Source organism: Delphinus delphis, chromosome 14 (genome assembly GCF_949987515.2).
Source record: "Delphinus delphis chromosome 14, mDelDel1.2, whole genome shotgun sequence".
NCBI classification, from domain to species: Eukaryota; Metazoa; Chordata; class Mammalia; order Artiodactyla; family Delphinidae; genus Delphinus; species Delphinus delphis.
Window position 1 is genome coordinate 36,722,302 of NC_082696.1, and position 27,859 is coordinate 36,750,160.

The window sequence follows — 27,859 nt, forward strand, 5'->3', positions numbered from 1 at the left end:
GCGCATTGCTTTTAAGCATCTGTTTTCCTTCTAAGGAATGGCTTTTATTTCCAGTTGCTATATAATATCATTGGGGTGCTTGAACTGGCCCATGATGTTAAATTACTCTTATTTTATGAGACTTATTTATGGCAGGTTGACAGGAGAAGGTCTACCCCACAGGACAAAGATACAGGAGATGCTCAGGTCTCTGCCTCCCAGCAGGGGATGAAGTTTATGCTTGAATCATTTTTGGTTTTTCATGGGATTTTAATAGGCAGTGACTCTCCAGTGATTGTATTTGAGGGCTACACAGTTGAAAAAGTGCTTCATTCAACACCACATATAATGTGAAATCAAAAGGGAATAAAGGAAACGCAGGAAAAGGGGAGGGTGCAGGCATGTATGGAACTATGGCAGCTAAGTTAGTGTGAGGAAGTAAAGATAAGTAAATTTAAAATCAGGGAATGAAATGTCAGAGCAAACTCAACAGTCCACATAAGAATTTGGAAAAAACTAAGCAGTCAGGAAAACCAGTTGATAATTGGGGCTGTGTAAGGAACAAGTTGTGTGACCTTTGTGTTTCTTTTCTTTCATCTAGTTTCCTCACCTGTAAAATAAAATCTTAGTGTTCTAGTACTTGAGGTCTGCTAGAGGATTCTTTGTAGAAGGTATGGTAGTAGTATTTTGACTGGTGATTTATTAAACATTTAACTTATTTCATGAGCAGTGAGACTTGAAAGATCTTATATAATTTTACTATTCTTAGGCAGTGAGGAGGAAAATAATATTTTTATTACTTTTGGTTCAGCATTTAAAGTACTTAATAAAATCACGAGAAGTTTTGTCTTCAAGGAATTTTGTTCCAGACATTAAATTTGAAGAGTCCTCCTTTTAAAGACAACATTGGAATTATGAATGCCTGGTTTGAAACTATAGTCTTGATTATATATAATCGGCATTCTCGTGTTATTATCAGAGCTGATCCTTACAGAGTGGTTACATCTAATTTATTATATTTTGATCATATTTATTGATCATTCATATTGACCAACACAATGTAATATTATATGATAAGAATGTTGTGTGATATTGTCAGAAGCAAGAAATTGCAGGACTTGTAGATGTTCTGGTCTACTCTTGAGCACAAACATATTGTTACATGTTACTTGGGCTGACATATGTGATATATTGTTTACAGAGGAAACCTTTTGGGAATGAAATACAGTGTATGGTGATTTCTGAGTTGATAAAATCTTTTCATGAGTAATATTGGTTAACATAAGCATTATTACTACATCTAATAAATTATGTTTATTAAACATGTAGTATGTGACATGTCCTATGTTGTACATGCTCTACAAACATTGTTTTATGGAAATTCAGAACAACTATATGGAGTGCATATGCTATTGTCTCTATTTTGCAGGTGAGGAAACTTAGGCTTGGTGAGAATAAAGTTATTCAAATAAAGTTATAGGTCCAAGGTCATAAAGAATTTTATCTCATGCAGTCTGGCTTCAGTAGCTCGTCTTAACCACTACTCCTTACCACTGCTCCTTACTGCTTTGACTTTATTTTTTAATAGGACACTTTACACAAGGCTATGTTACAATATTGAGAAGAATGGTAAAGAATGTAAAGGATTTATCATTTTATTTTTTGCTTAAGCTATCAAATCTTTCTGGGAGGATAGGAATGTTATGGTATAAATAGAGAGACAACTATAGTATGGGGCAAAACAAAAAGATATCAAAGGAAAAAGATTAAGAAATGTTTCATAGAGGAAGTATATTTTAAGATACAATTTGAAGGAGAGTGGGATTTGAAAGAGTGGAATTTGGGGGAAAACAAACAACATTTGGTGTCAAGAGAACAGCATGGACAATTGGAAAAATACATGTCATATTTGCAGATGGTAAGAGTTTTAGTTTGACTGTAAAAAAAAAAAAAAAAAAGAAAGAAAAAGGATAAGGGGAGATATCAGACTATGTGTGCCCTCAATAGATGATAAGCTTCAGGAAGCAGAGGCCAGCTCTTATTTATCATTACATTTTCCTGGGGTCTCCCAGCATTGTCTGCATATGGTTGAGACTATTAAAGGTTGAAGAGGAGAGATAATATTTCAATAGAACACTGGGGCCAGATCAGCGTAGATTTGCAAAGTCTGATAAGGAGTTTCAACTTTGTTCAGTAGGCAATAAGGAGTCATTGATAGGTTTTGGGCAGGGGCCTAACATAATCAGAGTGGTACTTTAAGAAGATTAATTTGGCAGTCACATGGAAGGTGGGATAGGAGTTCTAAAATAAGAAAGAGACTGGAAAACTTCAGTTAATGATTGCCTGAATTAGGGCAGTGGTTTTGGGAATGTAAAAGAGGGGATGTGTGATGTCCTGTTTACAGAGGGATGCTTTGAATGACATACAGTATTGGCTGATTTCTGAATTCGATAGTTTTTTTATGAGTGGTGTTACCAAATGCTTTTGGGAAACTACAAGAGACACACACACAAAATGCAGGCATGATGCATAGATCATTCCCTTTGTAAAGAAAAGCTTAAAAGGGGATGTATAAGGATTACTTTAATCTCTCTGGAGGAGAAATAATCCAAAAAATGTATTTATTATCCTACACACTAACAATATTAAAAGGTAAAATGATTCAATGGTGGAGGACAACGACGACAAACACATATCTTCAAAGAGAGAAGCTCACATTTCGAAATGAATTGGAATCTTACTTTCTATTTTGATCTTCGCTTGCAATTCAGCATATCACTTGATGCTGATATATAGAATTTGTTATCAGTTGTTATCCAAGGGAATTTGCCTAAACACAGATATAAAAATCAGGCTCTGATTGTATGTCTGCTCTCTTGAGTGCTAGAGTTAAGGGTCTGATAAGTTTCAGTGTTAATATTCTGGTTTCATTTTCACTTTTCACACCAGAAAAATGAAAGAGTATTATTATTTTCTAACACTACACATAATTAAGGTGATAACCTATCATTTATCATCCAAATGAGAACACTTTTAAGACTAATAGGGTGTGCTGGTAATAATTACATCAGGACAACCCATGTAAACTAAGACTATACTGGGAAAACCAGGATATATGGCTTATATATAGTTACATATAACTACCTACAATGTTATATCATTTTCAAAATACACAAATTTTGGGTAATTCAAAGAAGTTGTATATTATATTGGATTTTTAGCCATGTAGTTGATACTTATGTAAGACTACTTTTAAAAGTAACTTTAGAGATAGCTTTCCTGATAAGTTAAATTTTATTCATAATTTAAAAAATTTATTAGAATTATCTCAGTCAGAACAATATTAATAGAAGAGAAAATACTGAAAGTAAATGACTGAAGGAAAGCTGCATGCCATCTATTTTGTGCCACAATAACATTTTCTTAATCATCTTTTAGTATCCCAGAAGAATACCTCCAAATTAAAGTACTTACATGTACATAGGCTGTAGCTGTAAATGAGATGTCTTCTGAGGCCCCTGATAGCCATAAGAGTCAAAGCCACCTATGAAATCAACTGAAAGGGACAATCGCCTTAATTAGTTAACTTTTCAGAAGAGATAAACGTTCATGATCAAGGTCTCACACAGATTACTAATATAAACCTTTTAATAATCTATTAAACCAGAACTAGCTAATTGTGGAGGAAAAAAGATAGTTCCTTCAAGGCAGTGATTTTTTTCCCCCCTCAACTGTGAGATTCAATTATTGCTTTACAAGAATCTATTCACTTGGAAGAAGAAATTTATATACTCCTTTGAAGCAACCAAGACCTAATTGGAGCAATAAAATTCACTTGCACAATTAAGATGCTATACGTCTTTTTGGTTAGCATGGAGATTTTCTGCAACACATTACAAATGTAAAAAATAATGATCGCTCAAGTGCATGTACCTATCAGCAATTGCGGCACTAGTAATAGTGTTATATCCTATGATTGTCAAGTACAAGGTGCAATGGTGGAGGTCATGTAAATTAGCTCAAAATGGCTGTCTCTGCCATTATGTGGTTCATAATCTCAAATAGACAATCAGAAATAAAGATGTGCAGCAAACTCTAACCAAACATTCAAATGCAATACATACCTAGGTATTTAAGGTACAATGAGATGTAACAAGAGTTACTGTGGTAGATTATATTATCCAAAATAGCTGCAACAATATCTCCTATTCCATATCTGCCTGCAGGGTGACCTTGACACTCACCCCATCCTGAGGTTTGGGTCTTTGTCCCTTCCTCTTGAACCTGGGTAGAACTTTGTGGCCACTTTGACCAATAGAGTATGGTAGAAGTGACATTTTGTGACTTCCAAGGCTAGATCAAAAAAATGTCATGCACTTTGCTCTTTAGGGATGCTCTCTTTTGGAACACAGCCATCATGCCCAAACTAGGAATCCCAAACTAGCGCACCTGGAGAGATCAATGGAGGACCCTCGGATATGATTTTGGCTGACAGGCTAGCTAAGGTCCCAGCTGATAGTCACCATCAACACCCAGACATGTGAGAAAAATTGCCTCCAAATGATTCCAGCCCCAAGCTGTTGAGTCAACCCAATCTTGGAGTCTCCCAGCTGAGGGCCCTGACATCCGGGGTCAGAAACAAGCTATCCTCACTGTGCCCTGTCTGGATTTTTAACCCACAGATCCATGAGCATAATAATGGTTGTTTTATACCACTACATTTTGGAAGGGGTAGTAACTGGGACAGTAAATACTAAGAGTGCTGTGAAAATGTTTTGGTTTTGTTTTTTCTTTCCCATTCCTGGATGTGGAGGTCATGTGGTGGGGCAAAAAGAGGCAAAACAACAAAAAGCTGACAAGATAGATGACTGGAAGAAGAAAGAGAGGAAACTAGAAACTGAATTAGGGTGCTAGAGGATATCTTTACTTTTTCTAATATCTTTTTCTATTGGCTTAGCTTTGACTAGTTTTTGTTCTTTTTAATATCCTAAGTGTTACAGGTAGAAATTGGAGCAAGTAACATAAAGTCCATGATGTCTGTTTAGTGGGGAAATCTTTTCATTTTTTTAAAATAGATTTTATTTTTTAGAGCAGTTTTAGGTTCACAGCAAAATTGACAAGAAAATACCAAGAGTTGCTATATACTCCCTCCTGCCCCCACCCCGCCCAGCACGAGCACAACCTCCCCTACTGTCAACATCCCAACCAGAGTGGTGCATTTGTTATGGCTGATAAACCCATACTGACATATTGTTACCACCTAAAGTCCAGAGTTTGTATTATGGTTCACTTCTGGTGAAGTGATGTAATGACATGTATCCACGATGTTAGTATCATATAGAATAGTTTCACTGCCCTAAAAGTCCTGTGTTCTGCCTTTTTATCCTTCCCTCTCCCCTAATCTCTAGCAACCACTGATCTTTTTACTGTCTCCATAGTTTTGCCTTTTCCAGAATGTCATAGAGTTGGACTCCTATAGTATCTAGCCTTTTCTGATTGGCTTCTTTCACTTATTAATATGCTTTCAAGGTGCCTCCGTGTCTTCTTATGATTTAATATCTCTTTTTATCATGAAAACCCTTTTATTGAGGCAGAATTTCTCTTCTGGTCAGAAGTGGAATAGTACAGCAGTCCCCCTTATCTGCGGGGATACAGTCCAAGACCCTTAGTGGATGCTTGAACCATGAATAGTACTGAACCCTATATATACACAATACTATTTTTTTTCCTATACTAACGGATGGGTAGCATACACAGCATGAATATGCTGGACAAAGGGATGATTTATGTTACTGGAGGGACAGAGCAGGATGGTGTGAGATTTCATCACCACTACTCAGAATGGCTCACGATTTAAAACTTATGAATTGTTCATTCCGTTTAGTCTTTTCAGACTGCAGTTGACGGCAAGTAATTGAAACCATGGAAAGTGAAACTACAGATAAGGAGGACTACAGTGTAATGAAAAGGACAGAGATCCTGATGTTAGAAGGATCAGGGTTCAAATACTGCTTTGACCACTTGCCAGCTGTGTGACCTTAGACAAATCACTTAACTTCTCTTACATGAGAATTATAATACTTAATACTATTAGTGTGAGGATAAAGTAAGGAATGTAGAGCCCTGGGTGAGACATGAGGTGTAGAAGAAGAAAATTAAAAGCCCTTAAAAATTCAGGATTTTCTTTATAATTCTTCTAAACCATGCAGTTTAGGAGAAAGAAAGTGTTTTAATTTGGAACAACTGTAGAACTATATCAAATATTTTATAGAAGATGAATTAAAAGAGAGCAAACCTCTTTTGTTTTCTGAATTGCCCACGTTTGCACATTAGCTAATATAAATGGTACCAGAAGAGCTGTACAATAATTGAATGGCAACTATATTTAAAGTTTGTATTTTGAGAAATTATTTTCTACGATTGGGGATTCATTGCAGATAGTGCCTAAATTCCTGTTCATTTGGGTTCACTCTTTTTTTTGGTACGTGGGCCTCTCACTGCTGTGGCCTCTCCCGTTGCAGAGCATAGGCTCCGGACGTGCAGGCTCAGCGGCCATGGCCCACAGGCCCAGCCACTCCGCGGCACGTGGGATCCTTCCGGACTGGGGCACGAACCTGTGTCCCCTGCATCGGCAGGCGGTCTCTCAACCACTGCGCCACCAGGGAAGCCCTGGGTTCACTCTTATCAACATTAAGACTTAAGGACTAGTTTTCTGAGAGGCATTCAAGCATTAAAGTTTCCTTGTTCTGAGGTTCCCTGTTAGTAAGATGGCCCCACCCTGGTGCTGGAGAAGAGAGTGGGCAGATGTAAACAGTAAGGTCTCCTCCACTGAAACCGAGATCCAAGTCAATCTCAGGCTTATTAGTGTTTTTATTGATGTTTTGAAATATTTCCTTAGCTTGAGTCCAGAGGTGTGAGATGGATGGCAGAAAAAAACCGATGGTAATTTATAAGTCAGAGACTGTGCAGTGAGCCAAGGGATAACTGGAAGAAACCAAGATGAATCTTCAAGTCCAAAGGATAGAATTGGGACCAAAACTGGGAAACAAAGCTTGAGTCAGGAGCAGTGTAGACCTTCTGGAGACATGAGAAAAGGCCAGAAGGGAAATGAGGTGTGTCTGAGTACTGTTGCGAATGGAGGTTGAGTTGTCTGGGTCTTGCTCTTGTTAGCCATCTATCTGATGTGTGGGATGGTAGAGCCGATTTACAACTACCCAACTGGAGAGGATAGTGCTAAAGCTTTGACAGAAGGATTGCGATTGTTCTGATCATTCAGGTCATCTGGGGTCATGGAAAAGGATGCAACAGCAGATGACTCAGAACCAAGATGAGAAAAGAAGAGGATCCGAATGTAACCAGGATGCATTTTTACCATCTCACTTGTGAGGGGGATTCAAATTTAAATCAGAATCAAAGGATATATTTTCTGTAGTGTATTTTATATACCTGTCTGTGTTCACAGCCAAAGAATTTATGTAAGGTCAGTTTCCACATGTACTCATTCTCAGTAATTGTTTGGATGTCTTCCTAAAGACCTGAAGGAGAGGAATATTAATAAGCTGGATCCAACTGACCACTAGAGTTAAGAGTGTGGTGGTCAGTGTAGGTAGACATGGTTCTCTGTATCTTTTACAGAATGGTGTTTCACCCATAATTTGGAACTCTTTGGGGTGCCATGTGGGTGGAGAGCATAGTAGACAAAATTATGTTTTTCTCTCTTAAAATTGAATTACTGGGGTTAGCTTACATTTTTAGAATACCCTCAATACCACTTTGGTCTGTTTTCTGTTTCTTTTATATAATTACATTCATTTAGGCTCTAAAGAGGCTACTGAATATTGTAAAACTTTCCTAAGCAATAGGAGTCATGAAACAGCTAGCAGGTACTTCTCCAAGTAATTGTGATGGCATCTAGATGTTTGGCTCCTAGCTCAAATTTGTTGTCTAGGAGGATGTTGCAGCCTTTAATGGAACAAAAAGAATGAGAGGAGGGAGTTGGTGTTTGGCTTCATTAGGAAATGTAGTATGTAAGTTATATGTGGCACGTACAAGCACCAAGGACCAGGAAACACTTGGGAAAAGGGAAATGTAACTGTAATTGGTGCAAGGCAGCTTAGGGACTTGCTGGGATTTTAGAGGTTAATTTCTTTTTACTCATTCAGCTTTATTGTGCTTTATTGAAAACTATCTCCACCTGACATATTGTGACTCTGCTTTCTGTTGTTGATCCTATCACTATAATTTAAGCTGCATGAGATTTACTATTTACTACAGTAGCCCCAGGACCCAGAGCAGTGTCTGGCTCATGGAAGCCATATTTACTGAATAAACTCTTTAGGCTGTTGTTGTTGTTGTTGTTGTTTTTTAAAGACAATTGATTTAAGCATGGAAGATGCTGGTAAAATTTCTAAGTGAAATTTTACTGAGTGCATTTACCCTTTCCTTCGTAAGGTCTTGAATGATAATAAAGAGAGGACCTTTTATAGAAGATCTAGAATGTCAGTGATTGCTTGGGTCCTGTGAGATAAAAGAAATCTTTTGGACACCAATGGGAAGAAGGCACCGCCCTAGTCTCTTTGATCTAGGGGAGTAGAAGGAAAGAGGCTAGGACATGCTTTAGCATCAGAATGACTGGGCTGAGAGGGCAATCCACTGATGAATGCTATGTTGCAAATGTTGATAACTGCTAGGGATAACATTGCTTTCTTTCTGGCCAGTTCATAGCATCCTAAACAGAGGTACATGACTGGGTAGGTGACAAAATAAAATAAAATTTGTACTTGTTTAATCTTTGCCTCATTGTAGTGATTTGCTTTTGGTCATCTGAAAACAACTCAGGAATGTTATTTTCTTTTCAGATGTTACAGCGTTTTCTCTTTGGCTTAGTTTTCCTATCTGCAATATGGGTGTGTTTTTGTCTACTTACCAGCAGAGGCACAGAGATGCCCAATGATTTTAAATTAGTAAAGTGCCATGTCAGTTTAATAACTATGATTTAATAAAGTTAATAATAGTGGGATTTCAAAATTACCAAGTAAGAGGAAAGTGCTTTTTGAATAAATATTCCTCACTCAAATATGTTCCCTGTTGTGAGCTTCCCTTTTATTTAAACCTTTTAATCATGAACACTGAGTTCAGCAAACTTAGAACTGCTTTTCTAAATACATGTTGGCAGGGAGGTATTGTAATATAATATTGTACCTTGGTTATTAATGACAAAGCCACTAGGCAACACACTCTCTTTTGGAGACAGAGCTGGAAAAGGCTATGGGGGGAAATTTTAACAGGCAGTTCACAGAAAGCTAAGCCTAAATATTTGGAAGAACTCATTGAAGGACATTAAAAAATTTGTGTGGGCCTATGAAAACAGAGTGTAAATCCATTGTCTCTGCAGGTCTCTATTTCAAGGGTACTTATCTCCAGTTGCACAAAAGGAATTCAGAGCATAACCTACTGTAGCCCAAATTCAAAAGCCCCGCCTTCCTCCCACACAGACTTACTTGGTGGCAGCAGTTCAGCTTCCTGTGTGAGCTTGATGTGCTCAGTCTGGACTTGTATCTCTGAGTGGACTCAGAGCTATTTTTTTTTCTGATTACGAAAACACATCCCTTTGTAGGGGTACTTTAGTCTGTTATTGCCTGAAAGGTCACTGAAGTGTGATGCTACAGAGAGCTTCTGGCAGGCGAAACATGCATTGAATGACATGAGACTTATTAGTTAAATCATGGCAGATGCTTCAGTTCCTAACCTTGTTCAGAAAATAACATTTTCTCAGGGTCTTAGGATTCTATTTTCCATGTTTCTCTCTTAGTTGTATCAGAACCAGATCTTCAGTATTTTAAACGTGGTAACACATTTACATATACTAAAAACTGAAAGTGGAATGCGATCACCACAATGGTATAAAAATGAAATATTTCTTTAGTTAGAGATCATTTGAGTAACCACTTTAAACTGTTGGTTCTAAAAATAAAAATGAAATATAAATTTCCACTTGATAAACTGGTTTGTCTTTTCACTCTTGCCTATTTTTGCTAATTCTCAGTGTGGCCAGTACCTTAGGTGAGATTTGAAGAAACACATGCTGGTCTTCTGCTGAGACCAGGATCTTGCTATTGAATCTTATTCTAATAATCTAATGCCATCACTGGCTCTATCACAGGGAAAGTATGAAGTAGTGTAATGATTGAGGGCTTGGTAGTTGGAAGACCTGGGCTCAGGTGTGCCTTCGCTTCTGACCAGCATCATATCCACAAGCAGGTCACAGTTGCTCTGAGTCTGACTTTCTTCCTTTGTGAAGTGGAGATAATAAAACAGTTCCAACTTCACAGGGTTATATGTGTTTAATACTTAGATGCATGTATTTTATGGACGCACTACAGGTAGATTTGGGATCTCATCTCTTTTAGCAAGGGATTTATACCAAAAGAATGGTTCAAATTATGCTTTAAAATATATATTTAGGTTCTTTACTGAAAGGATGAGAATTTTTCAGGCCTGGGAAGTAGGTGGAGGTAAGGGTCAAAGAAGAGGACTTTGTGTTGGAATTTACTGGAATTTTGTATGGAATGACATGAGTGTGGAAATCATCAGCAGAAGCTGAGGTAGGTTTATGGAAACCCTTAATGCCCACGTGGTTGGTTAATTGTGGTCTGGCAAGCAGTAGGAATGTGACATATGTGACATATTGTGGGAAAAAAAGGGAAGATATATTTAAAAAAAACTACATAGAACTGAGTTTCCATATTTCAAATAGTTTTGGAAATCACCTTATATATTATCCAAAAGGACGGGGAGAGGCTAGGCCCAGCCTGGTTTGTAGTCTTCGACCCATGTGTAGGGAAGAGGAACTTTACAGTGGAGTGGGCGAGAATGAAGACACCAAGAGCTCATCTCCTGAACCAGGCAGAGGGGATGAAGCCAAGGCTTGGTGGAAGGATTGCTTTGGAGAGGAAAAGCTTAATGGTTCCTCTCAGATTTGGAGAGGGTTTCTAAAAGACAGAAAGATAATTGCTAGTATAGAATTTTTGAGGTTCTGAGGGAAAAATGGAAGAAGTTTGGTAGCTTTGATTTTCTCAGGTTTGGGTACTAGACTTCAGGAACTTGGAAAGGTTTGGAGCACATCCTGTGGTGACTGTGGCACACTGGCCATGGGAGAGGAGTGAGAGCCCTGTTGAGCAGGAGAGAACATCCAGCTGGGTTTAGGGACTCTCTCCAGCCACGTGCAGCAGCCCAGGGTTAGGAGTGGAGAAGCTGCACCTGAGCCTCGTCAGGCAGGGACGTGGAAAATCCAAGGACCGTGGAAGAGAAAGCAAGGAAGGAAACTAGGTGTGCCTGTAAGAGCATCACCGCTCCTGTGGATTCAGGAGACAGATCGTGAGCAGAAAGATAAACAGAGATTCCAGTGGAGGGAAGCTCCTAAATAAAGGTGAAGAGAAATTCCTCCAGGAGGGAAGCAGGAGAACAAGGAGGGAGTAAAGATAGGAGTTTATAGTCAGGCAGAGAATTTTAGAACTGGTGATTTTTAGAGAAGCCTTCTTCCTCCATAATGAAGGTGATAAAAATTAGCCTCCTTGGTGAAGGGAACTAAGGAGGTAGCTGAAGTGAGTGGTGACAAAGATGGTAAGAGCTGAGAAGATCAAGAAATTGTAAAGCTACAGTTAGAAAATTATGTATTCAGATATCTTTGTTACTTTCAATAACTGTGGAATCGTGTGCAGAATATGATGAAATGGCTAAGTAAACTTTATCTTAAAGGTGCCTGGCCTCACTTTGTGCCACGCCATTTGGGTGGATTAGATTTACCAGTCTCTGTTTTGTTCTCCCCTATTAGAATGGCTTTCCATTATGTGACATGCCTTGCCGTCGAAATTGGAAAGAGCAGTTATTACAGGCTGTAGGCAAGCTAGTTAGACATGATTGGGTATGTCTTCTCAGCTGACATCCAGGAGATATATATATATATATTAGAAGGCACAGCCCACTTAAATGCAGTGGTTTTAATTAGGATGTGGGCACATCAATGCATACATATTTAGGAAAATGAAAAATAAAGCGTGCATGCTAAAATCCCCTTGTAATTTTTGCTAACACAATCTTCGCATTATTTTGCAGCCTCCAGAAAGGAGGACTAAACCTAAATTACTCATCTTTATAGAACAACAATAGCAGTTTCAGGTATGAGGATGTCCAGTGGTTACTCTAATATTTTTCCAGCCATGTGAGAAAGGTGAAACTAGATTTGCTGTATGGGGTTCATTAAAAACACTTAAGATGATTCCTGTGTGAATTATGGTGTCCATTTGGTCAATACGGGTGGAAAAAGTTACCCTTTTTAAAAAAGACACCTATTTTTGTTAAATTCTGCATATCCCCCTGATTTGTCCTTTAGATTTCGGTGGAAATGTCATTTCCTCAGGGAAGAATTTCCTAGTTTTCTTAACTGGATGAGGCACCCCTGGGCTATGTCCCCCTACCCCCACTCTCCTTATCTGAACGCTCATCACGCTTTGGCGTAGTTCCTCCTGTGAACTGTGTGCTGGGCTGTAAGTATCAGGACGGCAAAGACAGTGTCTGCCTCGTGCCTAGTGACTAATACACAGCCTACCATGTGCAGTGGCTACTCAGCAAACATGTGTTGGAAGAATCTACGTCGAGTCTCACAGTGAAGTGATGTGTAAAGTATACCTAGAATCGGGAGACAACTTCTGCTCCCAGCACTGACTCTAAATGATTGACTCAGGGCAGAACAATTTCAGTGTTCCTTTCCTCAGCTATAAAATTAGGGGATTAAAGCAGGTGATTGCTAATATTGTTCACAGAGCTATGATCTGCACAATTCCATATTTGTGGGATTGGTTTACATACTGATAATAGCAATAAAACATTTAAAATGAACAAATCTGCAAAGGCGTCATGAATGGGAAAATTTAGTGCAAAGGAGTTGTTTCCCCTCTGGCTGTTACTACTATTATGCATTGATTTTACTAAGCAAGTTTCCAGGGAGATGAACTGCTGAATAGGGTATATTGGAACCTGAGACATGAGACATGACAATTCCCAGTTGGAAAACAGAGTGATGAAAATGGTGGGACCTGGGAGAGAAGCATCGGATTGACAGGTTTGGAGCCCACAGAAATACTGTGGCCCCCTTTTAATTTACTTCCGGGATGAAGGTATATGGATGAGTGACCATGTGCGTCCCTTTGCCTCTGTGCTCTTGGGAATTCCTTTAACATCAGCGTCATTAGTTACAAAGGCAGCAGTCCGTATCCAATTTTTTTTGTGTGTCAGGATTGTTCATGTATAAACTAGCCTTCTTTGTTGGAAACATTTGCAATTAATCCCATAAACAAACAAACAAAAAATGCAAATCCTGCACTGCCCCAGCCAACCCTGCTGACACTGAGACCAGACTGCCATCTATTATACACAGAAATGAATTGAAATTCTCACTTTGGGCCTAACCTAATTTTCCAGTGATAATAGGCATGGATTCCCAGAAGCACTCTACACCTCTTGATAGTAACATCCTCATTTCCTTTCCTGGTAAATGTTTTAAATAAGATTTTAACACCAAAGGAAATTAACCTTTAAATTAATTGTAATTTTAAAACGCCATCACTGATTTTTGTCTTCAGCCTAATTACTTTCTATTATTTAAATAAACCTCGCCTCCTGTGAGCTTTAAGTTTGTTTCTCCTTCACCCACTGCCACACAATGCCAGCCCATCCTCGTGGAGGCCTTCCTGACTCTGCTGCTGGAGCAGCCTCCTTTAAATGTCACAGGATTGAGGGTTCGCCCTGTGCTGCTGATTTACAAGGCACTCTTGCAGCGCTCTGTGTAAGGCTGCTCCACTCAGATGTTTTCATTCTGCATACCTGGTGGCCATCCTTAGAGATGCAGTGTTTTTAGTCCTCCTGCTGTTAAGAAGGAGATAGCGAAGCTTGGCCTTCTGTTCCTATTAGATGCCATTTCCACCACTAAAGTAAAACTGGTCGTAAGGAAATTGGCAACAGCCAGCATCATTTATCAAAAGACTAACTTTGAATGTACAGTCTTCTTTCTTAGCACGTCTCAGCTTTAGAGAGCTTTTAAGACTTCTGTTTCCTGGGCCAGCTCTTTGTCTTGTTCTCATTTGTCCTTTCAAGGTAGGACTAAGGGATCCCAGCAATTTTATTTTGTGAGCCTGTATATTGGTGCTAAAAGCATCCTATTTTTCTGCCACTTAGCTTCTTTCCTTCTCATGTCATTATCCATGTGGGTATAGAGAGAGATGGTGAGGAAACGAGTACAGGACACCCAGTACAGGTGGACTGGGTATTAGAGAATTGGAAGAGGCAGAATAATCAAAATGGGAGATGTTTCTTTTAATCATTTCCGTAAATGTCACCACTTCTCCTTCCTTTCACATGCTGTTGCTTTCTTTTCCATTGAGGCGGATTAAAACAACTTGGATATTATTCATCTACTGGATCACATCAGTTTTCTGCACCACATACCTCCTTTATTACACCCCAGTTAAAGGTCCTCCTTTGCTAGTATGAATATAGTTACCTCAACATTGACTCTGTAGAAACAAGGTCCTGATTGTTTCGAGTCAACAAAGGATAGGGAATGAATCAATTTCTTTCCCCGCTATTTTTGATTGGGGAACATTAGATTTATTTAAAGATGATCATAGTGTGCATGTATGTGTGTGTATAATAAGCAGTAGAGTATAATGGAGGAGACGTTAAGAGAAAAGGGAGAATATGAGAAGTGATTGTTAAAGAAGACTCAATTTGGACCTGAATATCCAAATTTAAAAATAAAATGCATATGTTTTCTCTCCCCTGACCACAAGAGGGAGCAATTTAACAGCGGGCTGAAAAAAAGACCAGCACTAATTTTGGGAGACAGTGTAACAATTGTGTCACTGTTAGGGAAGGCTGTTGTCACTGATAGGAGCTTGCATGTGATTGACAGGAGGCACATGTATATGTAAGCATTCGTTTCAGGCGCTGATCATCTAGTCTGTCTTTTATTTTTACATATGGCAGCTTATCTTTTTTTCCCCGCTTTCTTCCATTTGTCTAGAAAACAGTGAAAGCTGCTTTATTCTAATTCATTATTCATTTACTTAGAATCAATTAGGGTCTAAAAAAATGTCACATTTCCTTAGGAGTTTCCATACAGTCCAAGAAATGTTAGTGGAGAGCGGATTGATTCGTTTTTTCCCCACATACTTACTGAGTCCTGCTTCAGGTTGGGGGTAGGCTGGATGCTGAGGATGTAGTGGTGGTCAAGATAGCTGTGGTCCCCACTAGCATCCCCTAATACTCTTACCCTGAGGGAGTCAATATGTGCTATATTATGTCAGAAGTTCACCGATAAGCTCAGTGACCTGGGGCAAGTCATTTAATCTATATGGGCCTATAAAATTAAAGTGTTGAAATAGAGCAGTAGGCAGTAGTTTCCTATCATTTCAAACTCTGTGGTGTTCTTAGTTCACAAGAAATCTTAAGTGGAATCAAGAGTTGTAAAATTAAATAAATGCAGAGCTCCTGTGCTCTGGGAAGTTGGAAGAGGAGCAGGGTGACACGTTCTACCTTGGCCCCACTATGATTCTGCAGGGCACTAGCTCGAGGTTAGTAGCCTCTGAAGTCTGGGGCGCCAGACTCTAATCACATGTGGTTCAGTTCAGAGATGGGGAAAGGAGCAGCACATTTTGCTTTTGTGGGAGCCTGGCAGATATGGACAAGGTTATTTCACTCAGTCACCTTCAGAATTACAAAACAAATGTTATAAAGAAAACAATAATATACTACGCTTTCATTTGATTGCTTGAGTATGATATTTGAACAGTAAAAATAGACACACCATTCTCATAACTCTACCTGTCAACCTGGCACCCAGGAACTTGGCACCTTTTTTGAACTGCTAATTGCCTACCCCTTAGGTTATGTTTGGAGAGTGGTTTATAAATAATAAGAAAGAAAGCTCAGGTTACCAAACAGACTGTATAATATGGCCCTAACAACCAGATAGAGAGAAAGAAAAAGAAGAAAGGAAGAAAGCAGACATATACCCAAATGTTACCTGAGAACCAGAATTCAAAATTGTGAAATCATTCTAATTTTCTTTTTTGTTTGTTTATCTGTATTTTCTCTACATTCTGCAGTAAACTTACATTCCTTTATAAACAGAAAGAACCAAATATTTTTTAATGGACGAGTACTCCTCCCTTGCCACCTCTACCCTCCCCCACAGGCGGGAGAGTGTGTCCTTGTGCTCAAAGAATTGCATCCAAACTCAATGATCCTGTCAAACTGGAAAAGCGATCAAAATATACAGAACAGAGTTCAATACACAGAAGTGTAGGCCGGCAGGCTTTAGAAGAAAAATCAAACAAAAATAACAGAAAATTATTAGTTTCAGAGAAGTGAATCATTTCCTGTGGTTTGCTTTTCAAATGAAAGAGTCTATAAATCGATTATGACTTTTATCCCAAGGCCAGTTTATTTTGGGGAATTCAGGACAGGCTTTTATGTGCTTGGTTGGTAGGTTTGTGCATGTGTGTATCTGAACATGTGTGTTTAAACATCTAGAATTAATTTTCCAATATTTTTCCAAAATAAGCCCTCTTAGGATATTTTTAAAATGACATTCTGCATATTTTCCCGGATGATTTGAATATTTAAGAACATTTGCAAACACACTGAATCTCTTTTAGAAAAGATAGTGACTACTTAGCAAAATGGATCCACTTTCCAGAGGACTGATGTTTATTTTTATTTTTAGTTTAACTATTAAGTCAAAGGTTTATAAGAAAACATAATAAAAATTGAGAAATCATGTTGCCTATTTTTTCTATTATGGATATGTTATTATTTTTCCACACTGCATGTTTTCCTTTTAATTGTCACATCTAACAACTCTCATGAAGCTGATAAGTTCTTAGTTCTATCACTGTAAGTGGACATTAGACTCTGGTGCAGAAGAGCTGAGGATTAAGGGAGAGAAGAGCTACAAGTATAATAAAAGGCACCAGACCAGAAATCTCAGAACATTTTATTTCTTTCACAGAATACTGTCAAAGAGAACACGTAGAGGGGAATAAAAAACACTGGAGGTCATAAGGAAAACTCAGCATGGTTGGCAACAGATGATACAGTGAAGAGCCCGGCCACAAAGACAGCTCAGTGAGGGATGCCCGCTCTCTTGGAGAAAGTCTTTTCTCCTAAGACATATCGCTGCCTTTTACAAATATATAAAAGTATGTTGTGATGGTTGCCCCACTCAAATAAGGTTCAAGTGTCAAGGCACACTCTCTGGAGCAGGTCCCAGCTTTTTTCTGGTGAGGAGCTTCTCATCTGAAGGCAGATCACCCCACCTCACAGCAGGAGATGCGGACCGCAACTCCTGCCTACTGGCAGTGAGCCAGGAGCAGGGAGGTTACCGTTACCGCCTGGAGCCTCTTACCCACAGGCATTTGATGTGCCAGTGAGCAGAAGCTAGCCCCACTCTGTTCCCCATAGGTATTTTCAAATAGCCAACAGCCACATGGTGTGTGCATGCACGTGTGTGTGTGTGTGCGTGTGCGTGTGTATCTTTAGATATGGGATGTTATGGTCTGAATGGTATCCCCTTCCAAATTTATCTGTTAAAGGCCTAACCTGCTATGTGATTGTATTTGGAGATGGGACCTTTAAAGAGGTAATTAAGGCTAAAGAGGCCATAAGTACGTGGCCCTAATTCAATAAAACTGGTGTCCCTATAAGAAGAGGAAGAGACATGCGGGCATGCACAGACAGAGAAAAGGGGGCAAAGTGAGAATTCAGCCTTCTATAAGCCAAGGAGAGAGGCTTTAGGAGAAACCAAACCTGCCAACACCTTGATCTTGGACTTCTAGCCCCCAGAACTGTGAGAAAATAAATATGCATTGTTTAAGCCACCCAGTCTGTTATATTTTGTTATTGCACCCCTAGGTGACTGATACATGGGGGCGGAATTGCCCACATCTTCCTATTTGAAATCTTTGCTCCAAGGGTGGTTGTCATCTCCTGATAGGCACAGCAGATGGCAGTGTTGTCCTGTGAGTTTGCACAGCCAGTTGGCCTGTCAGGCTGGGGCTCTGGCTTAGATAAACAGAGGGTCAGAGATGTAAACTTCAAGGCCCAGGGTTTTCATTGGGGAAATTAACAACAACTTTGTATTAAAGTGTCTATATAAGTATTTATAAAACTGGCCTCTAGAAAAGTAAATGAGATACTGTTTAAAAGGAGAAATAAAGAAAAAAATCCTAGGCATTTGATGTGCCTGCAGGAACTCCCTCTAGTTCAATGATGATTTATTGCTATTTGTGGAGTCTAAGTTTGACTCTTCGCTCATGGAGCCTGAACCCTCGCCTTAGCTCCCTAGAGTGTGGTGCCTCTGAGGCTCTCTGGCTACACTTGCTGCTGAGCCTCAGATATCAAAAATGGGTACAGAGCCGGTCCGCTTCCTATTGATGTCAAGAATATTTCAGTCTTCCAGGTGCCGTAATTAGGCCCTTATCTCCACAGTCCATTCTCAGCACAGCTACAGAACCCAAACTGTCCTGTGTTCCTTGTGAGGCTCTTAGGAATGGAAACTTAACTAATTTGGCAAGTAGGGAGCTGGCATCTCCTCCTGTACTACACTCCCATCAGGTTGCTTCATTGCAAATCCACAGCAGGTAAGAAGAGTTACACAGAGATCCTTTCCCTGTTTATATATACATTAAACTTTTCCCATCTTTCAGGACTTACTTTCTGAGAGCATTTGTGTGTGTGTGCGTGTGCGTGTGTGTGTGTGTGTGTGTGTGTGTGTGTGTTATTGTACATTCATCAAGCCAAAACATTTTTAAAGGATCAAAATAATTTTCTTTATAATTACTGAAAACTAGATAGAAATTGCAACCTTTTTTACACTTGAGCATTGGAAGTCATGTGTTCTAGGCAGTGCCTGGAGGTAAACATATAGACAGGTGATCAAGATAATGATAATGCATGGGAAATATCAATCTAAAGCATTTTACTCAACAAATATTCGTAATTGTCTGTGTGTGAATGACCACAAGTAAACAGACCTAACTGGACAGAGAACTGGCCCAAATGAGCATCTCCTCCAGGTTGTTTAGTAGTCCCATGAATGTTCATGATAAGCATGAGTCTACTAGGATATAAAAAAAAGGAAAGTAGTTCATATCTTACTCACTGAGCAAAAAGACTAAAATTAGAAAAATTATCTATGATAAGTCTGCTTTTCTTTTAGATTAATAAAGGTACTTAAGGAGTTGTGGTCAAAATACATAAAAAGACATAAGCATTATGGAAAACAGTTTATTAGATGCTTGAAAGATAAGCCTTATCTTCCAAAAGATATTTGTGACTTCACATCCCCTTGGATTTACATGGCTTTGACCAAAACTTGACCTAGGGCAGAATTCCCTAAAATGAGTTCCCTGGAATTATAATTCCCTGGCATATTAAGATTTCTTATGAAAAAAGGTTCCGTGTTCAAATGTTTGGGATATTAACTATACTTTTAGTTTCTGTAAAATGCCCTAACATCTACAGAATGACCACAGGCTGTTCCCAAGTTAAGCCTGGCCCACCCAAAACATCTGGAGACCTTAGATAGCCCCAAACCTTATTCTCTGACACTCACAGTGAACATGAATTTCATGGGGACCTCTTTCAAACTTAGCCAATCCTAAACCCTTTTACCCTGCCTTGCCTGGTCCTTTCCCTGGAAACCACAATAAAAGCACTTGCTTACAGTTCTGCGTGTGTGTGTCTCTCTCTCTTTCTCCTCCCTCCCCCTCTCTCTCTGTCTTTCTCTCTCTTCTGTCTCTCTCTCTCTCTCTCTGCCTCATGACCCACGATGATGCTTTCCCTGAGTGGCCCTGCATGGCATGCTGTGTTCTCCCTAGGGAACCGTGAATGTAGTAAAACCCTTTTTGGTTTCTCTCTTTGATCGGCTTCTGGCCTCACTGTATCTCATCCAACACAATATGGTTAAAACAAAACTGGATTAGGACAAATTGGACATACTCCTTTATTGCAGTACTCTCAGAGATGTTAATACATAAATGTGCATTCTAAATTTTCAGTGTCAAACTTACTTGGCTTTGGAATCTTTTTTGAGCAGTATAGCTTATGGACTAGCATTTCTGGGATCCCGCTTGGGAGGTACTATTCTGGAGAGATACCGATTATCTGTCTAGGAGACTTGGTGTGTCAGTATTTTTCTGAAGATAAAAATGCAGACATCATTGTGAAATAAAATCAAACATTATAGTTTAGAGAAAGCTCAATTCCCATATGAAATTTAACCTATAGACTCATCAAGGATTTGGCACAAAGACACTGAATGGTTAATAGCTGAATGAACTTACATAGTTTGTGGAGTCCATACATTTTAAAATCCATATATCTTTTACCTTTCCTAATATTTACCCTTCCAACAGAATAAATCTTTCGGGCATAGGACAAGTGCTTACTAGATATCTTCTCATGCATCTTTGTTAAGCAGCTCAAACTTAACCTTTCCAAACTGAACCAGTTGCTGCATCCCCATTCTACTTTCCTCAAGTGACATTTTCATCTATCCATTCACTCATATCAGAAATTCAGAAATCTATCAGTCTCTTCCTTACCGCTTACATAGTACCCATCCATAGCCCATTAATCAGTATTATTTTTATGTTTAATAACATATCTATCCTCTCCCTCTCCAACACTGGGCTTAGTCCAGACCCTCATCATCTCATATCTCAGTCATTTTCACGGTGTCCTAATCCATCTGTCTTTCCTTCATCTCGACCCTCCCGTTCAAGTCTCTCCTTCATACTGATACCATTATGTTTTTTCCGAAGTGCATTTCTGATTGTTACTCTCTTTCTATTAACTGCCAATTGATTGGCCATCATGCTTTACAAAATAAAGTCCAGACTCCTTACTCTGTCATAACCGTTTTTCTACTATCTCATCTTTTCCAGTCATCTCTGGGTACCCATCTCTAGCACAGAATATAATTCAGTCATATTAACCTGACTGCTCTGCCCCCAACATGGCAGGCTGTGATATGTCTTGGTTCTTTTTCACCTTTTGCCTGGGATCACCTTACTCTCGTATCAGCTATCCAAATATCTATTTATTTTCCAAGACCAAGCTCAAGAGTGTCCTTCTCTATGAAACCTTTCCTGATTCCTTTCCTAACTCCCCACACTATACACTCTACAGAGCTTTATTATACTTATTTGTTCACATGTTTCTTTCCCCTACAAAATGCTTAATTCCTAGAAGTAAAAGACTGCATATTACTCATCTTTTTTTTTTTTCCAATAAAGTTATTTATTTATTTTTGCTGCGTTGGGTCTTCGTTGCTGCGCGCAGGCTTTCCCTAGTTGTGGCGAGCGGCGGCTACTCTTCGTTGTGGTGCGCGGGCTTCTCATTGCAGTGACTTGTTGCAGAGCACGGGCTCTTGGCACGCGGGCTCAGTAGTTGTGGCTTGCGGACTCTAGAGCGCAGGCTCAGTAGTTGTGGCACACGGGCTTAGTTGCTCCGCGGCATGTGGGATCTTCCCGGACCAGGGATTGAACCCGTGTCCCCTGCCTTGGCAGGCGGATTCTTAACCACTGCGCCACCAGGGAAGTCCCTACTCATCTTAAAATATCCCAAAACTGACATAGCACTTGATACATTGAGGAGTGTTTTACAAACACTTATTTGTAAAGGACTATCATTTCCTTTTGCAAACAACAATAAAAACTATACACTGTATATTTCTAGTTTTACATCGTGTGTGAGTATGATTGAGAATGTACCTCCACTAAATGAATCACATGATACAGCCTCCTTCTTTCTAGTATGACTGGAAAGTGAAGAAGAAACACATATTTCTCTTTGAGTATTTTCCTCGAATCATCCTATTAACAGAGCAGTGGATCCTCATCTTTTCCTCCACTGTCTCAACACCCCAATCATTATGAATATCTTTGGAAACCAAGAAAAATGATTCCCAGCTCTGATTTTTCCTCAGAATAAATATAGCTGTATGGGCAAGTACCCAGAGAGCATTGAAGTACTTTTTCCAATCCTCCTATTTCAGATCCTTAGGGGGCAAGGAAGGAGTGAAACCTTCTACCTGCCAATTTTTAGAAGAGCAGAGGACAATGGAGCCACTTAGAGGCTTGTGAGAGGGTACCTCCATTTAAACTCTGGATCAAGTAGTAGTGCGGAATGCTGAGACTCTGACATAAAGTTCTAGCTATTTGTATCAAATTGTAGGAAAGAATAGGAAACATGAACGTTTGGTTTCATGAAGGCAAATTTCTTGAATCAATCTGGAGTCAGTTCTTGTGAGACTCTTTGGAACTATTGCAAATTGTTGATTGTTGGGATTTGTAGTCCTGGGTGAAACTGGTTAGTTATCTATATGCTGGATACTTTTATGAAAACCATTTTAGCCTAATGGGTACAAAGGGCTTAGTCCCTATTCTAATGATGTGTTAAGGAATATTGTCTGAGAAGTAGGAAAGCAGGTAAGAGGCAGTAAAGAAGATGCTCTGAACTTGAAAGAAACAGAACAGAGCTTTAATACTTACAGCTGTCCTCTTCTTCAGTTATACATTTCACAACATAACAGGCGTAGATGAACCCTGCCAGCTGAAACAAAACAAAGATGCTTTAGACATGTGGCAAAGGCAACAGTACTGGATCTCACTGGGGGAGCGACTTTTCAAAGGCATGTGGTTTTGACTAGATTCAGTGTTCCAAAAGAGTTCATCAGACTGGATTTGGACTCCAGTGTGGATTCTTGATTCATATAATGTGCCTTATAAGTGAATATATTACTCTGTTTTCCTTTGTTCTGCATTTATGTTTAAGATTTGTTAATTGCCAGGCAATCTACAACAAGTTATTTTAGATCCAGAGGAAAAATACAGGATTATGGCCATTCATCAATGGATTAGCATTTGCATTTGTGCCAGTCAACTTCTAATTCACTTTTCATTAGCCCAGAGCCTAAGATACTAAAATTGGACTCCTGCTGACTATCAGAAAAATGTTCTGAGAGAAAAATATTAAGGAGATTCCTTGAAATGTTGCCTCAACACTTTGTAAGTAAAAAAAACTCTTATTTAGACCAGTAACAGGAACCAGGACATACCGAGTATAGTTAAGATGACATGATACAGAGGAGCAACGGGGTGGGTAACTGTAAGGAATATCACAATGCATTTGACTGGGATTGCACACATCAGAGCATCCTTTCTGAAGCATACAACAGAGGTCCCTGTGGTCAGGGAAGTCTTTGCTCACTGAAATAGTATCTGTGAAGGAGCACAGTAAAGCCCTTTGATATATGTCCCCTCAGATGGTGTAGTTTTGTATTCCTTCATATAAGTATAATTATTTAGTCAAATAATGAGCACTGGTATAAGGAAGCAAACTAATTTCCTGATATGTGGAAAATTTTTTTTCCAAAACAATCCAGTTTGGAGGAATCCTTAAAGGCATGTCCTCAGGACAGTGATGAAAATTCTTCACGGTGACATTTCAGACAGGCACTGATCCTACTGAGTATTTGGCATCGGGGAAGGGAACCTTGGGAAAAAGGCTACAGTCTTCAATCAGGAAGCTAAGGTACAGGGCAAAAAGTTGCTGCTGTGATAAACCTAATGAATTTGTTTTCCATTAGCTGACAGATTGCAGTATTTCTGGAAGATGTGAGTGGAACATTTTAAGTCAGAGGGTACACTGATAGGTATTTAATGAGAAGAACTATTTGGAGACAGAGGTCCGGTTAAAAGGAACTTTAGAAAATCTTTAATTTTAGTTTGAGAAAGAAAGCACGTTCTGGCAGATTCTGTTCTTTTCCAAAGAGATCTGGCATGAGATAAAACAGTGGTTTTCCTGGCACAGAAACAGTGACCCTGCTTAAGAGAGAGCAATGAATGAGAAAGCAGACTTATGCAAAATATTCTCCACAAGCTTTTGTTTTCAGATCCTGGATGAGAGGGACAGTGGACCCGCTGCCCTCCCACCCCCAAGTGTAGTATCTGAACCACTACACATAGTAACAGAGAGCTAGATAACATACCACTAATGCTACATTAGCACTTAGGTTTTTAAAAGTATGTTAGAAAAGTCATCAAATAAGGATTTTTCTCTTTGAAGTATATGTTGCTATTGGCAATAAAATTGTGATAGTAAGAACAGTCTCCTTATATAATGGAATCATCAGGTTACTGTTTTTATGGGACTTACTTTTAGAATACAGGGTACTATTAAAAACCAGTGTATCCTATTTGGCTTTAGCAAAGATATTGATTTGACCAAACAAAATCACACAGTGATTTGAGCATTTTCACAGATAATGGAGAAGCAGATTAACACTTCTTAATCTTTTATCCACCAGGGCCCATGAAAATGCCTGTATCACTGAGTGACCTAGTCCCATGCGTACTCTGTCATGGGTGCTGGATCTGACTGTGGCGGGGTAAAGAGGCTATGGGTTTGGTTAAATCCCCTGGGTACTGCCTGTATCTCCCCTTCTTCCTCCACAGGAAGGCCTTACCATTGTGGCTAAATGCCATAGATTTATCAGTAGTTTATCTCTTCTTTTCAGTTTAAAATACTTACTACTTGAATTATCTACAAAGCAACTTTTTTCCTAATCACAAACTTTTCTCTTGATTTTCACTCATCACTTAATTACTTTTAAATGAAAATCTAGGTAAAGAGCATTGATAAATTCTGAGATTCAGGGCCAGTGAGTTTAAACTTCTCATTAAAGTGTCACTAGAATCTAGATTACTAACTGTACTCCCAGAATGCAGCCAAGGCACTGTATTTTGCTTACCAGTGATCTTTTAATTGTATTCGGTTGCATTCTTTAACTATCAGGGGAGTGACTTTGATATAAAAGTAAATCCTGCTGCATTTCATTACAAAAACTTGCTGATTAAGAGAACTTCACCTTTTAAATTGGTCACCTCTAAATACAAATGGAAATTGGTTTCTCCCAAATTAATAAAGATTCATAAACCTCTGTTACCTTTCAATTTTCCTACACCAAATACATTTCTAATTTAATTTTTACTCCCTCACAGCAACTTATAAATTTACCTACAGAAAAGCAGTTTCAACGAATTTCTTACAGCTCTGAATACTTCCTATAACATGCAACTCTGCTAACTGCTGCCCGGGCCACAAAGATGAACCAAGCCAGGGTTTCCCAACCTCGGCACCACTGACATTTTGGGTTGAGTAACTCTTTTTTGTGGGCTCTGTTATGCATTATAGGATGTATAACTACTAACATCCTATGATCGAGACAGTTGATAATTGAGATAATCCAAAATGTCTCCAGACATTGCCATACATCCCTTCAAAGGCAAAACTGCCCCTCGTTTAGAGCCACTGTTTTAGACACAGTCTAAAGGATTTTTGCAGTCTTGTAGCAGGGGTACACATATGATTGTACTTCAAAGTAGATTAAGATAAATGCCAGGAGGAAGGAAGAAAATTGATTGTCTCCTAACTGACAAACGGTAAACTGGGTGATTTCACGCGTTAGCTCATTAATCCTCACAGCTACCTTTATATGTATTTTTGCAGAGGAGAGGTAAAATGGGCCTTGCTTTTTCTGAGCGAGTTCATCAAGTGGGGAAGTTATAGACTGTGTTCAAGGAAGAGCCAGTCCTTCCATCTGATGAGAGTTTGTGACCTCATATTAGAGCAACGGAAATAAAAGCTGTGAAGACAGATTAGGGCTTTAACCAGAGGGCTTTGAGTATGTATCAAATTGCAATTCAAACTATGTAATTTTCTATGCAGTACACTTAAGGAGCACCCCATCTTCTACTGAAGAAGTATAAAATTTTTCACAAAATACATATCCTTCCTAATGTGATATATAGTCCCTGTCTAGCCTCATTTCCCACCACTCCTTGTCTCAGAATTTATGCCAGTATTAAGCTGTTGGTAGTTTGCAGACATATATCAGGTGGTTGCCCTCTGTTCTTTAACTCTTTAACCCCTTCTGCCAACAAAGTATGCGAATGCCCTACATCTCCTCCTCCCTTCCTTCCTTGCTCAGCTCTCCACCTTTGAGTAGTTCTAACTCATCCTTTAAGACTGAGTTAAAGTGTTGCCTTCCCAAAGAACTGGCAATCCATTCCCAGGGTAGGTTGTAGGTTGGCATTTTGGAGATAGACCTCGAGAGATGGGGGTGTAAGGCTTTGAGAGGGTAATGGGAAAGGTGAGAACATCTTCCAAGCAGAGCTCAGGCAACCTATGGGAAGATGTGGATTATGTTCAGAGAGGAGCAAGAGGCCCTGTTTCAGAGGAGTTTGGGCAATGTGAAGGGGTGTAATGGTTCCCAAAGTAGGAAACAGTGACCTACATGGTCATAGTGGATATGAATACCTGGAATGAAAATAAAATTATTTTATTCTGTTCCTTATTTAAAGATGGCTCAGAGTAACAATGAAAGATACCAGTGGTATTATACTAGGCAAACATATAATTATCCACTTGTAACAAACCAAAATATTACAGTTGTCTCAGTCTTTGGCATTCAAAGCAGAGCTAAGCCTAAATCTTTTAATTTTTATTCATCTTTTCACCTTGATACATCTAATATGATTTATTCACTTCTAATTCACCTGATAGGGAATTATATATCATCTTGATATCATTACTGGCTGAAAGGAAATGATATTTTCTCTCTATAACTAAATCAGATTAAAATTCTTTTTTGTATCTACAAACCAAATTATGACTGTATATCCCAGAAATTCACTTAGAAGCTAATAGATAAGAGGAAACTGAAGCCTTTTGGTAAGTATTTAAAAAGATTTAATTGTAATAATTGAAAATGTAATAGCCTTAGTGTTTAAAATACTATTTTCTGGACTTTTTTTCAGGAAGTTGGAGTAGACATACTTTTCCCTAACCCTCCCACTAAATACTTCTGAAAACCCTAGACATTATATATATAAAACACACATAGGAAGACTCTGAAAGATGGAAAGAAGGTAGACTGGCTAGGAATCTTGGGACCCAAAGAAGGACATGGGAGTGAGTTTCCTATTTTTCTTTTGTCTCATATATACCATACTTGGGGCTGAAGAAGCCCATGACACAGAAATGCCAATAGGCACAGATAAAAGAGCCCCAACAAAAGCTTGCTCTCGCTAACCAAAGGACCAGGAAAGGGACAGCCTAACAAGACAGAAAAACAATTTAAGACAATAATAGCCCTCTTTAGCCAATGCCACAGAAAAAACTGTAACCCCACTCCCCAGCCACAGCAACAAAGAAGAGGGAGCCAGGTCTTCCCTCCTGGTCAGGCTGTGGTGTCTGAGAAGTGAGGCAGGGAGCCTGGACTTTCATTCCTGCCAGGAAGGAGGAAGTCCCCCTCCGTAGTGTCTGTAGAGACCCCCAAAGGGAATCTAGACTTCTGGCCTCACTCTGTAGTAAGAAGGCACCCCTCCCTTCCCAACTGGGTGGTGTCAGAGGAGGCTTAGTGGAGAATCAGGACTTTCACCAATGACCAGCAGTAATGAGGTCAATGCCCTGCCCCTGTGGTGTTAGATGAAGCCAGCTGGGAGCAGTAACAAGGCACTGCTACCCCTCCTAGCCTTCCCTGGTACCCTGGTACCTTGGTACCCTGGAGGTACCAGTGAAGGCTGAGTAGAGAGCAGGAACTTCCACTGTCTCCAAGCCTTAATGAGAAGCCCTTCCTCTCTTGAGTATCAATAGAGTCTGAGTGGGGAATCTGGACTTCTAACCCCTGCTTGGAAGTAATGAGTCAGTGTCTCTCCTTCCCCTGCCAAAGGAGCGCCAGAGAAAGCCAGCTAAA

At 39.3% G+C, this 27,859-nt stretch overlaps 1 protein-coding gene across 4 annotated transcripts in view; it reads right to left on the reverse strand.

Moving 5' to 3' along the window:
- Positions 1–27,859, reverse strand: part of NKAIN2 (sodium/potassium transporting ATPase interacting 2) — a 990,407-nt gene that overhangs the window by 3,263 nt on the left and 959,285 nt on the right. For 3 of the 4 annotated variants that reach the window (XR_009521933.1, XR_009521934.1, XR_009521932.1), the window contains 3 exons: positions 22,593–22,653; positions 3,454–3,535; positions 2,721–2,809 (listed from right to left, as the gene is read on the reverse strand). Coding sequence is in view for 1 of the 4 variants with exons in the window: in XM_060030017.1 (XP_059886000.1) it covers positions 3,454–3,535; positions 22,593–22,653 (143 nt within the window). In the remaining 3 variants the exon portion in view is untranslated. The remainder of the gene's footprint in view (positions 1–2,720; positions 2,810–3,453; positions 3,536–22,592; positions 22,654–27,859) is intronic. The other variant, XM_060030017.1, reaches the window with a different exon arrangement.